This window comes from Botryllus schlosseri, chromosome 4 (assembly GCF_051294905.1).
Source record: "Botryllus schlosseri isolate E-star chromosome 4, Bs_hap1, whole genome shotgun sequence".
NCBI classification, from domain to species: Eukaryota; Metazoa; Chordata; class Ascidiacea; order Stolidobranchia; family Styelidae; genus Botryllus; species Botryllus schlosseri.
The window spans coordinates 21,078,644-21,100,690 of record NC_137239.1 but is presented as its reverse complement, the minus strand read 5'-3'; the positions used below and the strand labels follow the sequence as shown (position 1 = coordinate 21,100,690).

General features: G+C 40.4%; 1 protein-coding gene and 1 long non-coding RNA gene across 4 annotated transcripts; one reads left to right on the top strand and one right to left on the bottom strand.

The window, feature by feature from the left end:
• Positions 1-246: 246 nt before the first annotated feature.
• LOC145437383 (solute carrier family 49 member A3-like) lies at positions 247-21,457 on the top strand. 3 transcript variants are annotated; one of them, XM_080314601.1, is made up of 10 exons: positions 247-1,039; positions 6,465-6,676; positions 7,890-8,053; positions 10,030-10,112; positions 10,175-10,423; positions 10,573-10,725; positions 12,251-12,405; positions 16,693-16,841; positions 19,762-20,045; positions 21,262-21,457. In XM_080314601.1, exons 1-9 carry the CDS (start codon positions 917-919, stop codon positions 20,028-20,030), a joined length of 1,557 nt encoding a protein of 518 aa, XP_080170727.1. In that variant the 5' UTR covers positions 247-916; the 3' UTR covers positions 20,031-20,045; positions 21,262-21,457. The 3 variants fall into 3 exon arrangements, with proteins under 3 accessions (XP_080170727.1, XP_080170726.1, XP_080170728.1); XM_080314600.1 differs by lacking the exon at positions 21,262-21,457 and having other exon boundaries at positions 19,762-20,173; XM_080314602.1 differs by lacking the exons at positions 10,573-10,725; positions 21,262-21,457 and having other exon boundaries at positions 19,762-20,173.
• LOC145437386 (uncharacterized) lies at positions 4,065-5,238 on the bottom strand. The gene is made up of 2 exons (XR_013914646.1): positions 4,795-5,238; positions 4,065-4,318 (listed from the first exon to the last, which is right to left on the bottom strand). It is a non-coding gene; the product is annotated as an uncharacterized LOC145437386 (long non-coding RNA).
• Positions 21,458-22,047: the final 590 nt, after the last annotated feature.

Here is a 22,047-nt window from a genome sequence, read left to right as displayed (position 1 = left end):
TTCTATAATCATGAATCACGATCATGATGAACAGGGATGAAAGTCGGGTCGTGTACGACTTTTAACTTTGGGCTGCCGAGACAAATGACCACACGATTAGTTAACGATATAAAATGGGTTCTTAAGCAGGAGTTCCGCGGACCCCTTGGGGGTAGGAAGCACCATATCAGGAGTACGAGATGCATTGTAAAATGATGCCTGTACCATAAGATATTTAGAACCCAAGATTATTTTGCAAACCAACGATTTTCTGTGCGATACGAACGATCTCGTGTCAATTGTCTTTTTCATTTTAATATAGGCACCATCAAAAGTTTTGTTTAAAATGGCCAGGTGGCAAGAGAAATAATATTGTAAGTTCAATGGGTACGAGCGCTAAAAAGGTTAAGAAACACAAGACAATATATTGTGTATATACTCTTGAAGTCAAAGCGATGTGTAAGTCCTAAATCACTGTTTTGCGCTGATGGATATAGCGAAGTAACATTATGATATGTGCTGCCCAGTGAGATTCGCCAGCCCAGCTATACAGCTATCATAGATTATGTTCATCGAACATATTTAGGCTGTGTCTACCTGTAGTACATGCTATTCTCTATAACTTTTATCGACGTGTACAAACAATGCATTACCTCCTTGTTGATTGCAATCAGTTGATACAAAACAGATTCGACGACCAGTCGACCACCCGTGTCATCTTACGTGGCAGATGTATTCTCTCGTCAGTGCAAGAATGGCTCTCTGACAGCCTCAAACAGTAGCCTACATAAGTGCATCGACAAACATGACTGACTCATATTGCGAAGTAAACATGATGCACGGAGACAATTTGTCGGCTCGGTAATCGTGCATTAGACATTCACCGGTGTATGCAACAGTAAGGGGTATTGAAGAACAAGAAACGTAGGTAGTCAGGATGAAAAGGGGAGAAGAAGATGAATCATCGGAACTGGAAGAATTTTACGATGACGAGGGAATAACGTGGAAGAGATGGCTCGTTCTAGCGGCAGTTATCCTCATGAATATGAGTGTAGCCATGGTAACTGTGACGATCCGATATTCTCTATGAGTCTATGTTGTCTAGATTTCACATTAGGACGGATGATAAGTTATAACAGATTAATCCGATGATAATTGCTGTGGAAATCATCAACACCCCGGCATATTCGAAGCCGATTCGTACTCGTGATGTGTTATCCCATTAGTCTTCTCATTAATATTATTGTTGAAAATGACACAAGGTGGCGTGCCTGTCGTCAGAATGGGTAAAGGAAATTGTGAAAATTTTCAATCATTACAACACGAAGAATTAGTGGTATTTTCTATCGATGCTCATGAAAGACTAAATGTCGAACATTTTTACACCCTAAATTACGGAATATGCGTATTTATTGTTCAGCAATGTATCGCCAAATGAGAAGTGGGGTGCAGGTGAGGCACAGACTGGACAAGTCATGTGTGATAGCACATTTAATCTTTAACAGCTTAGAATTTATATTATCTGGTATTCATCCAGAGGTGGTGGTCAGTAACAAAGTACTTCTACTTTTTCGAAGTACTCAAGTAGTTTTCCTCTACTTCTGGTACTTACTTAAGTAGATCTGATTTTCGCTACTTCTACTTCTACTTCATAATATTTAGTGATCTACATACTTACTTTTCGCTATTTTCAGTTTGTCAAGTAGAAGTAGTTTAATCCTCCAATCAGGAAGATAGCCTGAGGAATTTTGGGGCTGTTTTCACGGATTATCAACATTTAATTTTCATAATAGTTGAGTAAAGCCCAGCACCTTTCAGAAGTGGCATTTATATTTCACTTTCAACTCCCAGTATGATATACTTTGAGTTCTAATTAAGATCAATTCTTTTGTCTGGATAACATACATGTTGAAGTATAAAAGCACGTGTATTAATGCCTTTAATTTCCGGAAATAAAGCTACAGAATATGGCATTTTTACGATACACCATATTCTTATTAACGTTTGCTAATCGCGCACCGTATCCGATAAAACTTCTCTGTATCTTCGACTAAACTACGGGCCTTATAATATGGGGGAGGGCGCCATACCATGATATTTTCAAAAACGATGCGGACGAATGCTTATGCTGTCGAAAATTGATTACCTCCAGGTATGCATTAATATGAATCAAGCTCGGCACCTTTCGCATAGCTCAATTTGCCGCTTTTGACAATCCATGCGAACGAATTACAATCGTTTTCACAACTACTTACTTACTTGAGTAGATTTAAAGTCAGTCAATTCTACTTCTACTTAAATTAGTTTTAGGTCGCTTATGCAAGAAGTACTTCTACTCATACTTGAGTAAATTTTTTCGTCGCTACTTCTACTTCTACTTGAGTAGCTTTCTTGACTACTTTGACCACCTCTGTATTCATCGAATGCTATTGCAGTCGTCATTATCACATTTTAAATATTGATAATGTCAGACCACCGGAACCTCCGTAAAAACACCATTGAATGTGAAAATCGGCTTTGTTGCGCACAATAAGAGCTCAGAGAACTAAGAACCAGATGTGACACAGTTTGCTCTGCCTCACTGATTGGTGGCTAGTAGAGGTGGTGTGAACGTGAGGTTCACGTTCGCGTTCTGTGTGTGAGCCTCGGAAATTTAGAGGTTCACGTTCACAAACGAACCTTGGTTGGTTCTGCACTGTGAACCTGTTTCATCTATTACTATTTTCACGTTATTATAGCATCTTTAGTTGAAATTTATTGCATTTCAACTGCGGGCCACTCTATGCATGGCGCTGACACCATGAAAAAAGATCAACACTTACCGAACATGCACCTTGACAACCTCAAAAATTTTACCTGCTTTGTTGCAAAAGTCTGCTCGAAATATCCAGCTTTCTGTTTGTGAATATTTAGTGACTCTCTGCTGTGAGCTTGATTCGCAATCACGCAACATCAACAGCGAAATACGCTACATGTAGGTAGTCAGCGAATTATGCTTATTGAACCAATCAACGAAAATGATATCGTTGCCTGATGTCAAAAATCTAGCAAGCGTACGGGTTCAATCTCGATTTCATATGTTTATTGTATCATAAAAACCAAATCCGTGCGATTGGGGTGTATTTTAATGGGGTAAAACCCGTTTTACACTCTGCTCAATATCAACGTAGCAACGTAGCCGAATACATTGTCCAGTCTGGCCTAGAACGTTAAGGCGTAAGCTTATATTCCCTAGCAAGTCCTCGTCGAAATTGTTGGCAAAGCGACGGAAGATATTGATTTTATGGGATGATTATATCATTTGATTGCTCCAGTTGATACATTTGGCGACGTTCAAAAAGTCAGCATGTGCTTCTGCATTATGACATTATGTGGCCCGAGTCTACGCTAGGTATCGTGTACAAGTACATTAGTACATCACTTACAAGTACATCACTTGATTGAAATGTAGGGCTGAAATTAGCAATATGACGTTATGTGACGTCATGAGGTTCACGTTCGCGCTCACACAGAACCTTTCAAAAAGGTTCGCGTTCTCACGAACCTGAACCTTTCAGAGGTTCACACCATCCCTAGTGGCTAGCAATCCGACAATCACAATCGAATGAAAACAGTGCGCTATCGAATTTGAAAACCGACGGTGTGGTCGTGAAGTTACGATGGATAACATGTAATAGTAAACAAATACATTCCCCTACTGATAAAGCGACCTTATGTATTCTCCATCATTACCTATATACCTCCAAAAGAGGATAATAGCTTCTTACGTACACTGTAAAAAATAAAAACCTCGATTTACCGCGAAATGTTTGGAAGCACGGTAGCCAGACATTTCGTGGTAATCTAACATTACCGTTAGTCAATGTAAATTTAACTTACACTCGTCCGTTAATCTCACTTTACACGCCAGACTGTAATGGTACAGTCACCTCCGGTATACCTAATCTACATGTTCTCCTGTACATTTGCGATCGAGACTGTCATTTTACCGCCTACCTATACCTACATGCCGTCCCTGTAAATCAGGATTACATACCAGCTTGTAAATTCACGTACATCCATACCTATCGCAAAGCAACCCGATGCAAAAATATCGCAACATTTTCTTCACATTTCCAAAACGACATTGGAACAAACTGTATATTCATTCATGATATCACGATGAAGTGGTTATCGATGGAAAAATGTTGCTGCTGGAGGTCTAATTCTTCTTTAGGAGACATGCAGTAACACGAGTGGTCTCAAGAAAACGTGAATTAATTCCACCACCGGCCAAACTTCCAATTGTTTCTTTTTCTCGTTCTCATTCCTTCTGTGTAAGTAGTATCTTGCAGTTCCACTAAAAAGAATTCATGCGTAAGTCGCTATATAAAGCAAAGTTCCTAACCTGGACAGTGGACATGACATTATAAAGACTAAGACAAATAGGCTAACAAAAATATAACATGTTTTGAAGTACCGGTACTGGCACATTGTGTGATGACGGCTTGGCCTTTTACATGACATAGCAGAGATTCATGACTTTATCTCTGTATTGAAGCAAAAGGTTCCTAATTTAAGGTGGCATGTGTGGCAAACAAATCCAGCAGTGGATGAAAACATCTCTATGCTACGGCCCGAAAATGACATTACCAAGCCAACAGTTTCAACTCCTCCGCAGCGGAGTATGTGGTCACTATATAAGTCGACAAATATCCCAAAATAGAGCAGAGAATGCGGCGAATGAAATATATCAATCATGAAATCTGAGTCATCAAGGGCTGGTGTGCAGAGTCAGATATTCACGGTAACAAATACTATGTAGTACTGTATTACCTTTTAAGATGCGTATTCCATTCAGCATTCCTAGGAATCTTCAACGATCGTGTCCACTTTCTTCAAGCACAACAAGCTTCGCTCCACCCTTTGCTCAAATCTCACTAATGGCCACTGGCCAGACGACACTCGAACGATTTCGAAATAAATGGTATTCATCCGCTGACACATGAAACCAATAATATTTACTGGCCACGTTATAATGTTTGATCTGGGTCGTTTTTTCCACACAGAAACATTTATCATTGCATATAGTCCCTTTTTTCATCTAATTTAGTATAAATTGATATATATTCCATGTGTTGTTCACTACTTACTGTACTTACCTAACCAGACGCTGCTTGTGATGTCACAGTTGTCCGTTGGTTGTTTACTACGAATCTCAGAAAAAGCAGTCACCTAATGTAACCTATTACAGGTCGCCTTGTCCGCCATTAACAAATGGTCAGCTGAGGCTGAGCATGCGGTGCTGATATTTCTAGTTTCCCCGAGCAATATTATACATCCTGAACTAATTTTCTAACTTATCAGCCTTATCCGTAACAACGAATGTAACCAGCGAGACTGGCCGTACAGCCATTGCCTTATAATATAATATGGCTACGGTGTATACCACATTAGCTACGATTGTCAGTTATTTCTTGTACCTTAAGCTTAAATTGATATACTAGGGCCAACAATTTCGGTATGACAGACCCCAGTCTCGCAAACGAGGTTCAATCAGGTCAAATCACCTCTAGAATGATATATCAGTAACATTCAGTTCTACGTATACATTGGCTGCAGCGATTTTGAAGCTAATCAATTTTGCCAATAGCCCGGTAAACTGCAGTAACGAGTAACTGTCAGTAATTTTGCGAAGAAATTCTGGTAACTTACTTTACAGCTATATTAAGGTAATATTACATATCAAAATGTAAAATGACAAGCTACGCACAGTAATTGGCTGCGACCGGTAATTCGTGGTAAAATTTACAGAGATATCCCAGTAAATCTACCAGATTTTTTACAGTGTAGCCTGCGTGTGAAGAGAGTTAATGTAATAAGAAAATGATCGCCAACTGAATGGTTCTATACCAATGTCGAGAAAACCATAACGGAGAATGGACAATACCGAGAATGGACATTACCGAGAATGGACACGGCCGAGAATAGACATTACAGAGAATGGCCAATGCCAGGAATCTAACTTACTGAGACGGCATTTGTTGACAAATTTATATCAGAGAATCGACACCGAATGTGACAAAGCCGTGATGCACATACACACGACCTGTACATATGCATAACATGGCTGCATTGCATACATTGCATTCTCGGTATGTCCATTCTCGGTGGTGTCCATCGTCGGTAATGTCCATTCTCTGTGGTGTCCTTTCTCGGTAATGTCCATTATCGGTTGTGTCAACTCTCGGTAATGGCATTGTCGATAATGGTTTTCTCGGTATTAACCGGACATCCAACTGAATCAGCTATAGCATTTTGCGCTTATGTATTCATGATCCTAAAGGGGTCACCAACCAGCATGAACCACACCGCACGTAACTGGTGTATTGGCACGACTGATTATATATGTTCTCGCTGTTAAATCAATGCATCAAGCTAGTACAGCTCGCCACCACAGCAGCATTCATTTGCTCTTTTGACTCATGCTACTGATTATTGACCAGGTGTGGCTCTCCTTCAGTCCGGTCGCTTACAAGGTGGCAACATATTACGGAACAGACCTGATTGTGATAAATACTCTATCTCTCGTTTTCATTATTTCGGCGATGCCATTCGGAATCGTGGTGATATGGGTGATGGAGAAATATGGACTCCGGGTCTGCATTTTGATATGTGCCTGGAGCAGCTGCATCGGAAGTGTATTGAGAATTGTCAGGTATGGACATCGGTCATTTCCGGTCGCAAGTGATGATTCGTTGACCTATAGCAGAACTTAACAAACTGTGTTGTGAATTTTCTGATACTCCTAGTGGTAATGAGCGTATAGTTTCAGTACTCGAAAAATATCATCTCTCACTGTACTCGACTCGAATCATTGGAATTAACGCTCGAGTCAGATACGAGTACTCAAATCGTTGTGCCCAGCCCCAGTAAGGAGTAGGGAATCGTTCGCCCGTATTCGAGCCGCAGCCCGTTGATGTGGAGGCATAGTTGAACATAATATACCACTGCTGGTCTCATCGAGCAGTTTTGTTTATAAGAATCAATTATTATTTTTCTTAAACATTATATTCTTCGCACGAACATAGCACAGCCCCATATTGTTCAGTGTCGTCCAATTCAGATATCACTCCAACTTCCTCTACGCATATCAGCAGTCACAATCAAATCCCCATTATCCCGTTTTAGAACGTTAGTGATTAGCTTTTGTCCAGTCACTGACAAAGATAACCGGCTACAGCCTAGGCCAAGGTTTTGGACCAATCGTATTTTTAAAAAAAGGTAATCACTCCGACCCGACTCTCGAATTACCCGCTTTTTTACCATAAGTCGGTGGTGTTGACTAAAAAAAGGTCAACACTTAGTCTCGACCTCAGTTTTACCCGAAATTTGACGAAAATCTGACATTCGCTGCATCGCGGTCGAGTTTTTGTTCGCATTTTAATACTTTATCTAGAAAAAGACGACGAACTCCCAAAAAAGAGGACATTTAGGCGTCCTCCGAGGACACTTTCAATTTATTGAAAACACAAGGAAAAATCCTCTTAAAAGAGTACGAAGGGTAACCCTATACTATAGCCTAGTATCCGGACTTGTCCAAAAAAGATACGAACAGACACCGATTGGATTGTGATTAACAAATGTGGCGAAGCAGGAATATTATTTCGAAAGGATTTGGATTCAGATATATGGCGTATTGAATAATCTGGAATTTCCTCGCGGATTCCGATTAAATTATTGGATTCGGGTTTAATGCTAAATTTTGTATAGAACTTGGATTTGAAAATACAAAATTAGCTTGCTTGGTCATCACGATGTCGGTGCTTTTCCGGAATAAAAGACAACAACAGCGTGGCTCTATTAGTTGATGTTTTTCACTTACTGTTTGACTTGGACTCAGACTAAACAGAGTGTATTTATGATTTTAGCACGGTTGAAAGTCTAACGGACGACGCCAAATTGCTGATTTTATTCATCGGTCAGATAATTGTCGCGTTCGGTTCGCCATTTGGAACCTATGCACCTCCGAAGTTGGCTGGTTCGTGGTTCCCAGATAGTCAAAGAACTGTAGCAAACACAATTGCCACATCAGGTAATGATATCACTGATCGACGGGTGATCAAACAATTTGCTTATCACATAGTCAAAAATCTCAGATCCTACATTTTATGTTGGAACGCATCGACGTCATAATGTCATAGGCATCAGCTGCACCTGACGGCGCGGTTATGGAAAAGGAACTCGCGCAATATTCTGTCAGCGTCCGAGATTAAGACCCTATGTACCCAGCGTTGCGAAATTGCTTTCATCAACAGTGTGACTCTGCATGGTGCATAAGTGATAAGTGGTTCTCAATGGGTAATTGCCGCGGAAAGGGTGATTTGGCATTTCTATAGGGATAAATTGGTCATGCTAGACCAAATTCATGATAATAATAAATAGTTTGTGTTCCTCATGTTTTTAGCAAGACCACGATATTATCACACGGATCACATACGGATTACAGCGGGCTACCTATTTTGAATGAAATCCACTGCTTTGTTTATTTTACTTACGGATACAGTTTTGTGTCTGCTATATGCTGTATATATTCGGTATAGTTCTGCCTCAGGTATACATGAAACCAAACCACAACAAACGAACGCACCAGGGAGGATATCGTTGATGAATATACAATCCCTTTCTGAAAAGCGACAAGATATATTCATAATATTGCTGCGGACTCACAGAATTATAATTATTAATAATCACTGGTAGTATTTATAGTTAGTTTTGATGTACTCTATAATGTTGGGTAATGATACGAAAAACATTAAGACCTGTTTGATTGATTGTGTAAATGTGTAATTTGTGTATGCTTCAAAATCCTGGGGTAATTGCAGAGGTGGTCGTGGTCAGTAACAAAGTACTTCTACTTTTTGGAAGTACTCAAGTATTTTTCCTCTACTTCTGGTACTTACTCAAGTAGATCTGATTTTCTCTACTTCTACTTCTACTTCGTAATATTTTTGTGATCTACGTACTTACTTTTCGCTATCTTCAGTTTGTCAAGTAGAATTAGTTTAATCCCCCAATACGAAAGATAGCCTTAGGAATTTCGGGGTTATTTTCACGGAGTACCAACATTTAATATTCATAAAAGTCAAATAAAGCCCAGAAATTTTGTTGCGCTTCGCGCACAGTAGTTATATGGAGTGACAGATATGTTTTCAGGAAAGTATCAGTGAATATAATTTAGGTACGGGATTGCTTGTTTCCGCTCACACCGCATTGTCGCCCATATCGAATATTTCATCACAGTAGATATGGCCCACCATAACGTTTGAAACTACCATTGCGCAATCTAGCAATTACCAATCATATCGTAATCTAGCAGCCCATTACGTGTCTTGCTAATCTGGAAAATCCAGCTGTTCTGAACGTTACACCTGTATTAGCAGATCACCTTTGAAGCTTTATGGACAAAAAATGAAATATAGTTTCCGCTTTTTAGAAGTGGTATTTGTAATTCACTTTCAATTGCGAGTATCATACTTTGAGTTCAAATCACTTGCAATTCTTTTTTCTGCAGAACATACATGTCGAAACATAAAAGCAAGTGTAGTAATGCCTCTATTTTCCGAAAATAAAGCTACACTAAATATGACTTTTACGTTCCACAATATTTGTTATTAACGTATACTAATCGCGCAAAGTGAGGAAACCGTATTCGATAAAACTTCTACGTATTGCTCTGCGCCTAAACTTGAGGCCTTATGATATGGGGTAGGGCGCCATTCCATGATATTCTTCCAGTAAACAAAGGGTTAGTATCGCATTTTCATATCAATACCATAATTTGCATCCCGTGATGCGAAAAAAATGCTCATCCGTCGAACTACTTACCTACTTGAGTAGATTTAAAGTCAGTCATATCTACTTCTACTTCAAGTAGTTTTAGGTGGGTTATTGAAGAAGTACTTCTACTCGTACTTGAGTAGATTTTTTGTGACTACTTCTACTTGAGTAGCTTTCTTGACTACTTTGACCACCTCTGGGTAATTGTGACTCTGAAATTCATATATACAGCAAATCCAATCGGTATGATTCTCACTGGTCTTGTGTCACCTCTATTTCAACAAAGCGAATCATTCTATGACGTGAGATTAATGGTGAGTATACCATTAAACAAATCGTCTAGCCTAGCCTTACCCCGAACACTGTGTCCTTCCAGCTTATAACGTACGCTGTGCCGTGCGTCGTTGCAGCGATAATGGCATCGCTGATCGTTACGAGTGACGGTCCGATAAAGCCCATAACCACGGGCGAAAATGGCGTACCGAAAGTATGGGACGGTGTAAAAGAGGTTTCCAGCAACGGAATGTTCATGTTATTGGCCGTCTGTCTCGGTACCGGTATTGGGTTGTTTTCCGCGTTCGCCACTCTGATGGAACAAGTCCTCTGCCCGTGGGGCTACACTGATGTGAGTTTACGCGATATATGTTATATAACGCCCGTTTTAATTACGTCATTGTCACCGCGTTCAGTTAGCGATAACAGATGACAGAAATCAATATTTGAATTGACTGCATACGTGTGTTTGATTATCAATACTTTAATTCACACCTGCAGGCCATGGCAGGACTATGCGTAAGCGTGTTGACAGCATCGGGCATCATTGGATCAATTATTATCAGTCCCATCGCCGACAAAACAAAGAAATTCGCGGATATTTTGAAGTCGGTGTACTTTCTCACTGCTATTGCCGCTATTCTATTGAGTTTAGTAAGTGTTTTTTTTCAACCTTCAAGTCATTTGTCTATATCCGGTCTTGTCAATAACCAGGTATTGGTCTTGAGTAAATGAACGACTCAAATCACCGCTTCACAAAGTGCGTCTTCCTTCGACTGTACGAATACTCCATATTCGAGTAATCTCATTTTTACATCTGTATTTCAGTTATATATAAGCATACAGTACACCGGCTGATTGTGCTGCAATTAGTTGCAATGTATTTTGAAAGCATGAAACACAGTCTACGACGATCTCACACCTAAAGACGATAAGAGGTATCCCAAGTGTATTCCTCTCGTGTAGAAAGTTAACGCGAAAAATCAAGGTATAAACTGACTTTGAACGCCGTTGAAATATAGGTGGTGGTAAAGTTAACACCACGTGAGTGTAGCGCTCGTAGACCAACCGTGATTCCTGCCCTTGGCGAGCTATAACTATCATGAATATTGAAAGTGACACAATGTATTGCTTATCGCCTTATTCGTCTTGTGCGACACGGCCGGTATTAAAAGTATTAAGGGTTGCAGATGCAGTTGACTATAAATAGGTTAATACATCGCATTGCTGGCAATGATCAACTCAACAAGCGGTAATAGAAGTTCTGGCCATAACATTATATGTTATGAATTCTACATTCAGGTTAAAACATAAATATACCAAAAAGGATTGATGACTATCGTATTTTGGGCATGCAAGAGAAAGGATCCGTGTTTACCTAAAGCTTTGAATGGGCTTGTTAACGCCATACTCAAGTTATCGGCCTGTTACCGGAGTGGCAACATGAACAATTGGAACCCAGAACAGCAAAAACTAATCATGCGCCAGCTGCAAATATGAAATACAGTATCCCCATTTGATCCTTCTGGAAATTACCGTGCAGGGTTACGTACGGGTCATGAAAAGACGTCGGGTTTATCTCGGGTGCGTGTCGGCTGACCATATACAAAGATTGTTATCGTCTCTATGTCGCAGTGGAGTGGACATTTAAGTCTCACAATAATATTGACCCTTGTAGGGTCATAGTGTCTACACACGCGGGCGCACACCATGCGAACTTTCTTTCAAAAATGTTTATGCCTCGCATCTAATCCAATGTCGCATTGGTATTGAAATCTGGTATCTAGGCATAAAACCTTCGAATGGTCAAGAAGGTCACGTGATCATCGCCATTGCCCACGGATTTCCGTATGCACATTGCGTAGTGAAATCCATTACTTTCCGATGCTGATCATTTTTGAAGTGATTATCTTGTCGTAGTCGTGGTGCACCAATAAATACCATGTATTACAAAATTCACGTCGAATTTGACACAGTGTTTGGGCCGATAATCCTCCAATCCGATAATGTGGAATCATGTTTCTAAAAATATTGCCTGAGACGACACGGGAAAACAAATATTGATCGCAAAAATGAAAATCCCGAGCGTTTTGCCCACGGAACACAGTACACTCCATTCATTTAGTTTTAATGTCATTTGCTATTGCGTAGTTTGATATTCGTTAACGTGTAAATGCAGACTCACGACATTTACATGGGCTATTGGATTACGGCCGAAGCAATTTTGATTGGATTTTTCGCGTTTACGATCTATCCGGTGGGAACGGAAATTGCAGCCGAATGCACTTACCCTGTCGGTACCGGTACCAGCACTGGAATAATCCAACTATCTGGGTAAGGCGCGCCTGTCTTCATTGTTTTGCTGTTGACAACGGCTGCATCACAAACCCGCGCGTAATTCAGGGCGCAGAGCATAAAGTTAGCTTATCCTTGAGAATGCTAATCGCTAGATAAAAGTTTCACCAATCAATTCGGGATAATCCTATCGCGAAATCTTATCCAACTTCATGCGCCACGATCAACGGTATAAATCTGAAGATTAGCATTCACCCGGATAAGCTAACTCATGATAAAGACCATCCTTAGCTTCGGATCGAGGCCCGAAAACTTTCATCCTCCATATGCTATAAGTTCATCTGCTATTTTCACTGTGATTTCCAACGGCAGGTTTGCATTTTATCTATCTGTGTTGGAGTCAACAATTACTAAATTAAATAATCCTGGATTATGCCGACAGGAGTTCCGTTACAATCTTAAGACATTCCATTAATATATACTTCTATACATACTCCTGTCCAACTTATTCGGTCCGTTATAATTCTGGAGTCGGCAACCATTCGTATGCAGCGCACCAAAATCTGTCACTGTCAAAATATTACCAACTGGTGTTCCAAACATGTTTAGTTTTGTTATATTTATCGTTTCAAGCGATGAATCCCGCCAACCGCTAATCTGACTTTGGCAAAGGGATCAGTTACTCCAGCGGTTATCGACGTAGGGTTGCGATGGGTATAAATTTTGGTCGCTACCGCACCTGAACTATTGTTTAATGTAGGTAATATTTGTTTAATTTATTGCAAAATATTTAATCGCGCTAAGATCGATCTTCTTTAGTTGCTTTGGACGTTTCGAAGTCCGCTGCGTTCGGTACCACAGCCACTAAGCGACACACGCACCAAAGTTATTACGAAAATATGGGAAAGTGCCAGTACGTTTGTTTGTTTCATTCAACAAATTCGGTGCTTCTCGCCAAATCAGGTTATTTGCGCCATGATAATGAATGTTGTATTGTTAATTGGTCTTTGCCTTTCGTACTCGTTTCGGACGAAGTCCAGTCGCGCATTCATTCATTCATCATACATATCCCTCGCTCGCATGCGTCCTCGTCAGTGTCTTTTGCTCCCAATTTTCGAAGCTCGACTTCACTTGATCAATCTGGGCTTTTCGTACGACATTGCATACGCAGTGAGGTCAACGATGAGGAGCCCAAATAAGATTCCAACAAAGACACTTGGCAGAGTCGTGACTCGAACCAATAACCATTGGTGTCGTGGCGGTGTCGCTTAGCACACTGCACCACTCGCTTCCCCGTCAGGACTGTTGTAATGACGTCTAAAGCACAAATATGTACCTTTAATGCTACCACAAAGAATTTAATGCCTGTTCTACATCATATTAAACAAAGATAATTTGGTATTATATTTCAGTGCACGTTGTGACAGTGCTGCGGGTTGATCACGTCTGCACAGAATTTTCATTTACACGAACGCACGTACCATTTTACTGTATGTTTTGTATGCTGCGATGTGACCGATCGAGGTTTCGCGGCTTCTGCAGCTGAAAATACTACCGAAACTCTACTTTTTGTTGACAAGTTGAGCTTCAGTGGCAAGGGACGCAAAATTTCAGCATTCGCAAAAATCATATCTTCCTATATCAGAGGTTCCCAACCTTTTTGTCTTCATTCCCCACTTCAGATTTATTCCGAGCCTTCATTCCCCACCAGGACCGGGCGTAACAGCTCTTTGTCAGCCCCGCCAAAAAACGTTGGTCTTGGGCCCCCAGAACCCCCTCGGCCCCGCTGAGCCTGTACGCTTTTCCCTGCAACTTATCAGCTATACATTAGGGTTGTTCAATAAAAACTTTTTTTTCCAAATCTCACTCGCCTAGTGACTAAATCGTCAGGTTGTCCAAGAAAACGATGCACACCAAATTTGACTCAATTCCAACCAGTAAAGGCCGTGCAATCTTGAATTTAAATTTTTAGTTTAATAATAAAAATTTAAAAAAAAAATTCTCAAATTTTTCTTTCAACCCCCATGAAATTGTTGAGCCGTCTTCAAAGACGATGCAAAACAAATTTGAGTCAATTCCGACTAGTAGAAGCGGAACTATTTGATTTTTTCGTTGATAATCCCCGGATCAATGATAATCCGAGAATTATCAATGAAAAACTCGAATAACTCCGCTTCTACAAGTCGGAATTGACTCAAATTTGTTTTGCATCGTCTTTGAAGACAGCTCAACAATTTCATGGTGTTGACAGAAAAATTTGAGAATTTATATATTTTTTTTTATTAATAAATTAAAAATTTCAATTCAAGAATGCACGGCCTTTACTGGTTGGAATTGAGTCAAATTTGGTGTGCATCGTTTTCTTGGACAACCTGACGATTTAGTCACTAGGCGAGTGAGATTTGGAAAAAAAAGTTTTTTTTTAACGACCCTACTATACATTGAGTCTACTGTTTAATGCGTCGCCTTACTGCGACTAAACGCGCGAACCGCAAAAAAATTCTATAATTCGTGTTTACATCGATCAATATGATTGCATATATTTTGCTATCAATTTTTTATCCACTCGCTGCTCACCTAATCAGATTTACCGGTAAAGCTGAGTGAGGTGTGCTGGAAAAAACATCTTCGGGTACACCCGTTGGTATATTGACTTCGTTTCATTATGCTATTTCGTTACCTCCTATAATCTGCTGTGTCAAAAGATATGGAAATCGCCAAAACTAAAAAGCACACACGATTTCAAATTGGTATTGCTTTACTGGCAAATTATTTTTCCCTGCGGGTTGGCATTTGTCCTGTAGGGTTCAGATCGCTAGAACAGGAACATTCGGCGCCAGCCATTTAGCCAATTAAACATATATGTTGTATATTGTATATATATCTAAGTTTTGGGTCACCACAAGGGCATTCCTTCTCGATCAAGGTCTTCTCGTTGCTGATCGTTCTGGCACACTTCTCGGAGTTGCATGTTACATGGCCTATAACCTCATATGCCTTGGTGCGTCGTGGCGCAGTAATGACCGACGCCGAAATCTCCGTTTCTATAAATTCTACGTATTGTCGTGGGGGAAGGGTACCCAATAATCAGATATTCGGCATTATTAAATCGCGCACCCAGCGCGAATTTTTTTTTGCAAAAGTGGCTCAAATTTCAGAAAAAAAACTTTAATTTGTATTAATTCACGAAATAATTTTGTGCCCCTTCGAGCTCGCCCCTCCCTTCAATCGATGGTTTGGGGTGCGGCAGTTACGGTCCTGTTCCCCACTAGCCAGCACTTTTGTCATCACAGAGCAGCTATTTGCTTGTTTGAGTAGACCTATACTCAAGACACACAACCACACCGGTACGCAAGACAACCGCCTATAACTGCAACATAAAACGTATTCTGAACCGAAACCAGTAACGCTCAAAATTTCGCGAAAGTGTTATTTCACATCAAACTAGTCGTGCTGGATGCGTTTGTGAGTTAAAAAATGAGGTTTTGTGAACAACACACAATATAAATTTCGATACATACATTCCAGAGCAGTCACCTGGTAACGGTCATTGCGCATGTGTCTCCGTGAATATGTTAACTGTCCTGTATATAATTTTGAACAAATGCGTCTATTCCCCACCAGAAACCATTGAATTCCCCACCAGTGGGGAATTCCCCACCGTTTGGGAACCACTGTCCTATATCGTTACTATTTACAACTAAATTGCACGTCATACTTGGCCAGAATGGTTTCATTAGCTTCTCCATGCTTGTTATTGTGTCGTTCGCCGTTGATAAAGGAGACTCCACTGCGATGAAATTTGTCCTGAAAGCTGTCTTTAATTTTAGTATATAACGGTAGTCACTTATCGAGGATATGCGATTAGTCCTAATATAGATTCGATCGATCGCTGCCAATGCCTCAGGTGCGTTGAAGTTTCGATCCATCGCTGCTATCCAGTTCTAGGCGTGTATAGGATTGCGTAATGTTGTTGTTGTTATCGGCGTGTGCGGCAGGTGCGGTTTATTTAGACGTGTTATCGCTAATTATCTTTGAACCGCTCCCGTTAAGACACAATCTCCTTCCTTTTACAAGACAGATGGTCATATAAGGTGTTATTACCGGGCTTTCGTGTATTTCTCCAACAATCTAATGATAAGGATTTTACTATAGGGCGCTGAAACGCTGGGATGAGAAAAATACTTTAAATTCCACTTACTCACATCGACTTCAGAACATGACATCACTCGCGTGGGTAGCGGCAAACCCAGTGATAGCCTGTCGTAGATCACATTGACTGCACCTGTGATTGCCTAATTGTTTGTTTACGTCAAACATCTACAGGCAGATACAGTCCGTTGTGTTAATCCTGGTGTTGTCGGTGATCGGCCAGCCAATGGATCCCGTGGACGTGATCGAAAATAACTCTCAGTGTCACCACAATTCTACCGCAACCGGAGACTCAACGGAGGAGGTGACATTGGACATGCGCAGTGGGTGTTTTTGGTATTTCTTCCGAGAGTATTTAAAGACCGGTCATGTCCAGGGGTGGTCAGTAACTAAGTGTACTTCTACATTTTCGAAGTACGCAAGTAGGTTTTGCCTATTTGCGTTTCTAACTCAAGTGGTTATGCTCATAGATTATTTGCACTTCTACTCAACAGCTATTTAAGCGCAACCACTATGACTTTGAGAGATTTCATACCATCAATTTATACTTCCACCTGAAGTAGTCGCTCTGACCTAGAGATAGGCTTCATTACTCTCATTCTGAAACAAATGACAAATGATATACACAGTACATACAGTTCAAATACGATAACGCAAGACCCAACAAACACCCAAAGCAACTGATGACGGATTACGTACCCCAATCACTACGTAAGGGCAGTGAGCGTAATCAACGTGAATCAATTAACCAATGAAAGAAAGTACAGATAAGAAATAGTACAGTAGTTTTGACATTTCTTAGAAATTACTGGCTCTGTTAGTACCAGAGTAAACATTTTCGACGTTAATTCCACTTCTACTTGAGTATCAAAGATGACTACTTTGACCATGACCACCTCGATTTACCGTATTGCCAGAATTTTCTGAACAACAGTTGTATCGCATTTTATTGCAATTGACTTGAGTCAGCGCTCTGTTTGAGGATGTGGAGCACCGGACGTCAATTTTTCTGATTATAATTTGTATCGGAACCGGGAACAAGCCTCGCCAACGTAGAAGCGGAGTTCTTAAGTTTTTCGTTGATAATTCTCGGATTGCCCTTGATTGGCGGATATTCCGAGAATTATCGTGAAAAAACTCAAATAACTCCGCTTCTAATTGTTGGAATTGAGTCGAATTTGTTTTGCATCGTCTTTGAAGACAACTCAACAATTGCATGGGGTTGACTGAAAAATTTGATTTTTTATTTCTAATTTCCCTAATAAATTAAAATTTTTAATTGGCTCTGCGGCGGCTTATATTTGTTAGAATTGAACCGAATTTGGTGTGCAGCCTTTTTTAGGGTAACCTGAAATTAAATCAGTGAATGGCTGGAATTTAGGAAAAAAGTTATTTTTGAACAGCCCTAATGTGCAGTCACGTCGTTGCTACAAATTTGATCCCCGTATGTCGTATTCCTGCATTGACAAAATGACGTGTATGTATTCAGGATCATACACTATGGTAAACTATAGAGCAGTGGTCGGGAACCTATGGCTTGCAAGTCATATCTGAATATTTTGAGCAGAAGATATGGCTCTTCGTGAAATTTTTATTTTTGTGCTTAATTTATCAATATTGCAGCAACTTGTTATTGAATCTTGATCACGACATGTATAAATATTTTTGTGGCAGTATAAACATGTCTTTGAGGAGAGGTTAATACAGTGGCGTATTCGGGGTTAGAGGTTCGCAGGCCCCCTTTTCAAAATCCTCAAATTCAAGTTGCTGTCGCGCAGGCGACCAATATCATTCCCGAATTCGATGTATACCCGCCACCCGTTGATTCATTAAAGAGTTTACTTAGGAGACATGGTGATGCCTATATCACAATGCAGTTTGCAAATACACATTGTCTTCCTGATCTACGGGAGAAATGAACTGCCCTGGAAGTGACATTCACCATTACAAATTCAAGTTATAAACAACGCCATAGCTGTCCACCTTCTTGATTGATAACGTAGTCGCTGTAAAAATGTAGGCGTATGGCTCAACGTCATGTTACCGCCGAATATTTTGTGAATTGAAAAGTCGAATCGGAATCAGTGGGACATTCGATTATTATCAGTTATTATAAATCCTATGATTGCGCTATCACAGGAAAGGTATGACCCGGCCGTGCCTCACCTATGCCTCTCCTTTCCTTCACGCTTTATTTTCGAACAATAAATTGGCAAGCTGCGTCATTTTGGTAGTAAAAATGTTCAAAATCTAGTAGACAGGTGATGCACTGCCCTACGTGCCTCCCCTGACCCCACCTCACTGACGCATCACACATTACAGTGGGTATGTATACTGCTGTATAGTGACCATGTTTGGATCCACCTACGTATATCATCGTGGGGCCTCGCGTTTAAGAATAGCATCAATACGAACCTACGAACTCGTATCATTGACGGAAGTCTCAAATTTTGTATGAAGCTTAACTTCAACAATTATCAACAAGCAGACTACAAAGCCATCAGGAATATCATGCAGAGTAGAGTAGTAGATTAATAGTTTTACTGCTGTGTACGTCTGCTGGAAATCTAAATGCAAATTCTCTTAGGCTTCGAAAAATATCATATCCCTCTCAGTGCAGTACAATTTAAAACATATCCCTCTCAGTGCAATACAATTTAAAATATACAACTTGCAAAATATATATATATGAAACTCACGTTGCGTATACTCATTACTCAAATAAGGCAACCAGCATGATTAGTACGAGTTTTTACAGATAAAATACGGCGCAAATGACGAATCCCATGTAGTAATTTTGAATTTGTGCTACGATGACGTCACAATTGAACGATTTTTCAATTGTGATGTAAGATTTGATTGACATGAATGGTTCTTTGGGAGTTGAAATGGAAAATATAGGGCCAATATGGCTCTTCGGACGAAAAAGGTTCCCGATCACTGCTATAGAGAGAAACGAGATGTAGTCGAGGTGTTTTGAACCAGAATTTGCATCACAGATTCAGTATACGTTACAATGTATCCGGGCACGAAGATGCTTCATCAGCATCACCAATTGACGGAATCAATACCAACACCGTAACGATATAAATATATTATTATCATGTTATACGATATATCAGATAAGAATTCCTTAAAATAACCCAATGATGAGATAAGCGCCACTTTTACGACTTCAGAACTACACCTACTACTAATAATAAAATGCGATTCGTGTTTTTCCAATTCCCTTTCGCTTTTCAGTTCCGATGTACGTATGCGCGGGCCTGGCCACTCTCGTGTCCATCATTCTGGCCATCTTCTTCACGCCGACCTACAAAAGAATGGAAGCGGAGAAGCTTCACAAAAAGGAGCTTTACCAGAGGCGAATGTCACACAGCCCGTCATCGAAGAACATTTCCTCCGAAAGTCACTCCTTCGAGAACAGTACTTTCGACCCGTCGCCGGAAGTGGCCGCTTCCGGAGACGCCGACGCGTCACAAACGATTCGTGGAGACTTCACGCAGTTGTGACGTCGGCCGTAACACGTCAGCATCCTACACTGTTGAATTGATTATACTGTTGAACACTATGCAATGCTATACAAAGGCGAATTTGGATGTGAAAGCAAATTTCGATTACTATGGTTACTAGAAAAATAAATCATATTATAGAGTTTTGTTCCAAGATGACGCACGCGCGACGATAGCGACATTAAAATCCAAACGTTCACGGCTATACGTACACTGCTGTGGCGATTGCTGTTCAGCACTATGCAATACTATAGCCAAGCGATTTTTGATTCGTAAGTAGATTTCGATTAAGAATTTCGGGAAAAGTAAATAATGTTGAGGAGTTTTTGTTCTAGTATGACGCACACGCGACGATAGCGACATTCAAATTCAGACATTCGCGTGCCTTTGACGTAATCGACGACACATATGTGTCGCATCGTAGGTTGATGTTGTCGGCACGGGATGGATCTTCGCAATTTTATTTTGACCTGTGACTGTCGATACCAATAAAATCACTAATGGAAAGATGCGTATCTTTCCACGGTCACTATCGATAGTGAGGCGTATTTTTGATAATGGTATGTTGAGATTTCTCGAAGGAGTGTTGCGATTGCGTTTTTGTCCCAGCTCCGGTTGTGGTAGCCAATTTACATCCTATTTCTGTATTGCGAAAAAGTTTTACAGGATAAAATTCAAAAATCCGACTCGTTCTCAAGAGGACCAGACACTTTCACATTCAAGACATGAACTGTAAGCTAAATTTGCGATGCATGTGACGGCGTTACCAGCTACTTGTAAATTGAGTTTGGCGTAATGCAAAGTTATATTCTAAATGAAGCGCATCAATGTGGTTACAATCTCACCGCTTTTGCGTAGGACAGTTAAAGCTTGTACAGAATGTACACATTTACTAATTTGCTAATCTCACATTGAAACAAGGTCTTTGACTGGTATAAACACAAATTAATGTCCGTACATTGTATCATATAACTGCTGAAATCGTAACCAACCACGGGGCATATAGGAATTTAAGAGAATATGTATGGGATTTTTGCGTAAAATCAGAGGTGGAAATGATTTGACCGCTGCCTCTATACATAGAATGAAGACGAGTGGTATTAGAATGAAATGATCATTAATGCCACTTGAATTGCAGAGCAGACTGGCTTTTGTTCAGCGCGTGATTTTATTACCAGATCTGACATTCGGTCAAAATAAGTTTATGACATATCATAATCTTAAATTTCAGATAACATCTTCACGCGAAGACGCATCGACAAGTGCCGTATTACCGAAATCAAAGGACGATTTACGTTCACGAAGTACCAGAATCCCAGAAATTAGGGAAAATGCGTACTGCGTAGCATGTTAGCATGATCTGGATGTAGAAGAGGCGTAGGCCTATTTATATTGCAAAACCAATACCACTATATACGTTACCTACCATTCTACAACTTCTTCGAAACGCTTATACCTGCATCTAATCGACAAGATAGTGTAATGTTGGAGCGGCCGGCTTCTTGATAGGCCGGGTCAGACCAAAGACCAGATTAGTAACACTGGTATGCATGGCTGCTCCGCTTGGCGGCTAGCATTACCGGGATAGCATTACAAGGCTATTTTTGCACCTTCCTTTTACAGCGGCATATGCACATCGTGCACTTATGGTATGCAACAGCAATTTGCGTAGATAGTGTATATGAGTGTCGATGTATATGCCGCAAAATCATCACAAGGACAAATTATATCACGTGGTATTCCCAACGGAGGTTGGTTTCATAATTATTCAGCATTAGTTAAAGCCATCCTTCCTCCGCCTATTTTGATAGTCGCAACACATCGTGCGAGTGCAGCACTTGCTCGAGCCGGTGTAGATCACTGCAAGTTTCTGTTATACGTAGCATTATAGTCCAGGTCAGTACTCAAGAATATGATTCGCGAGGTGTGTCAAGGGTGTCGTGTAAAGTTGTGTCATTCTGCATCCAAGCTCTTATTCGTACTGCAAATCCTCTTCCGAAAAGATGGATGGAAATAA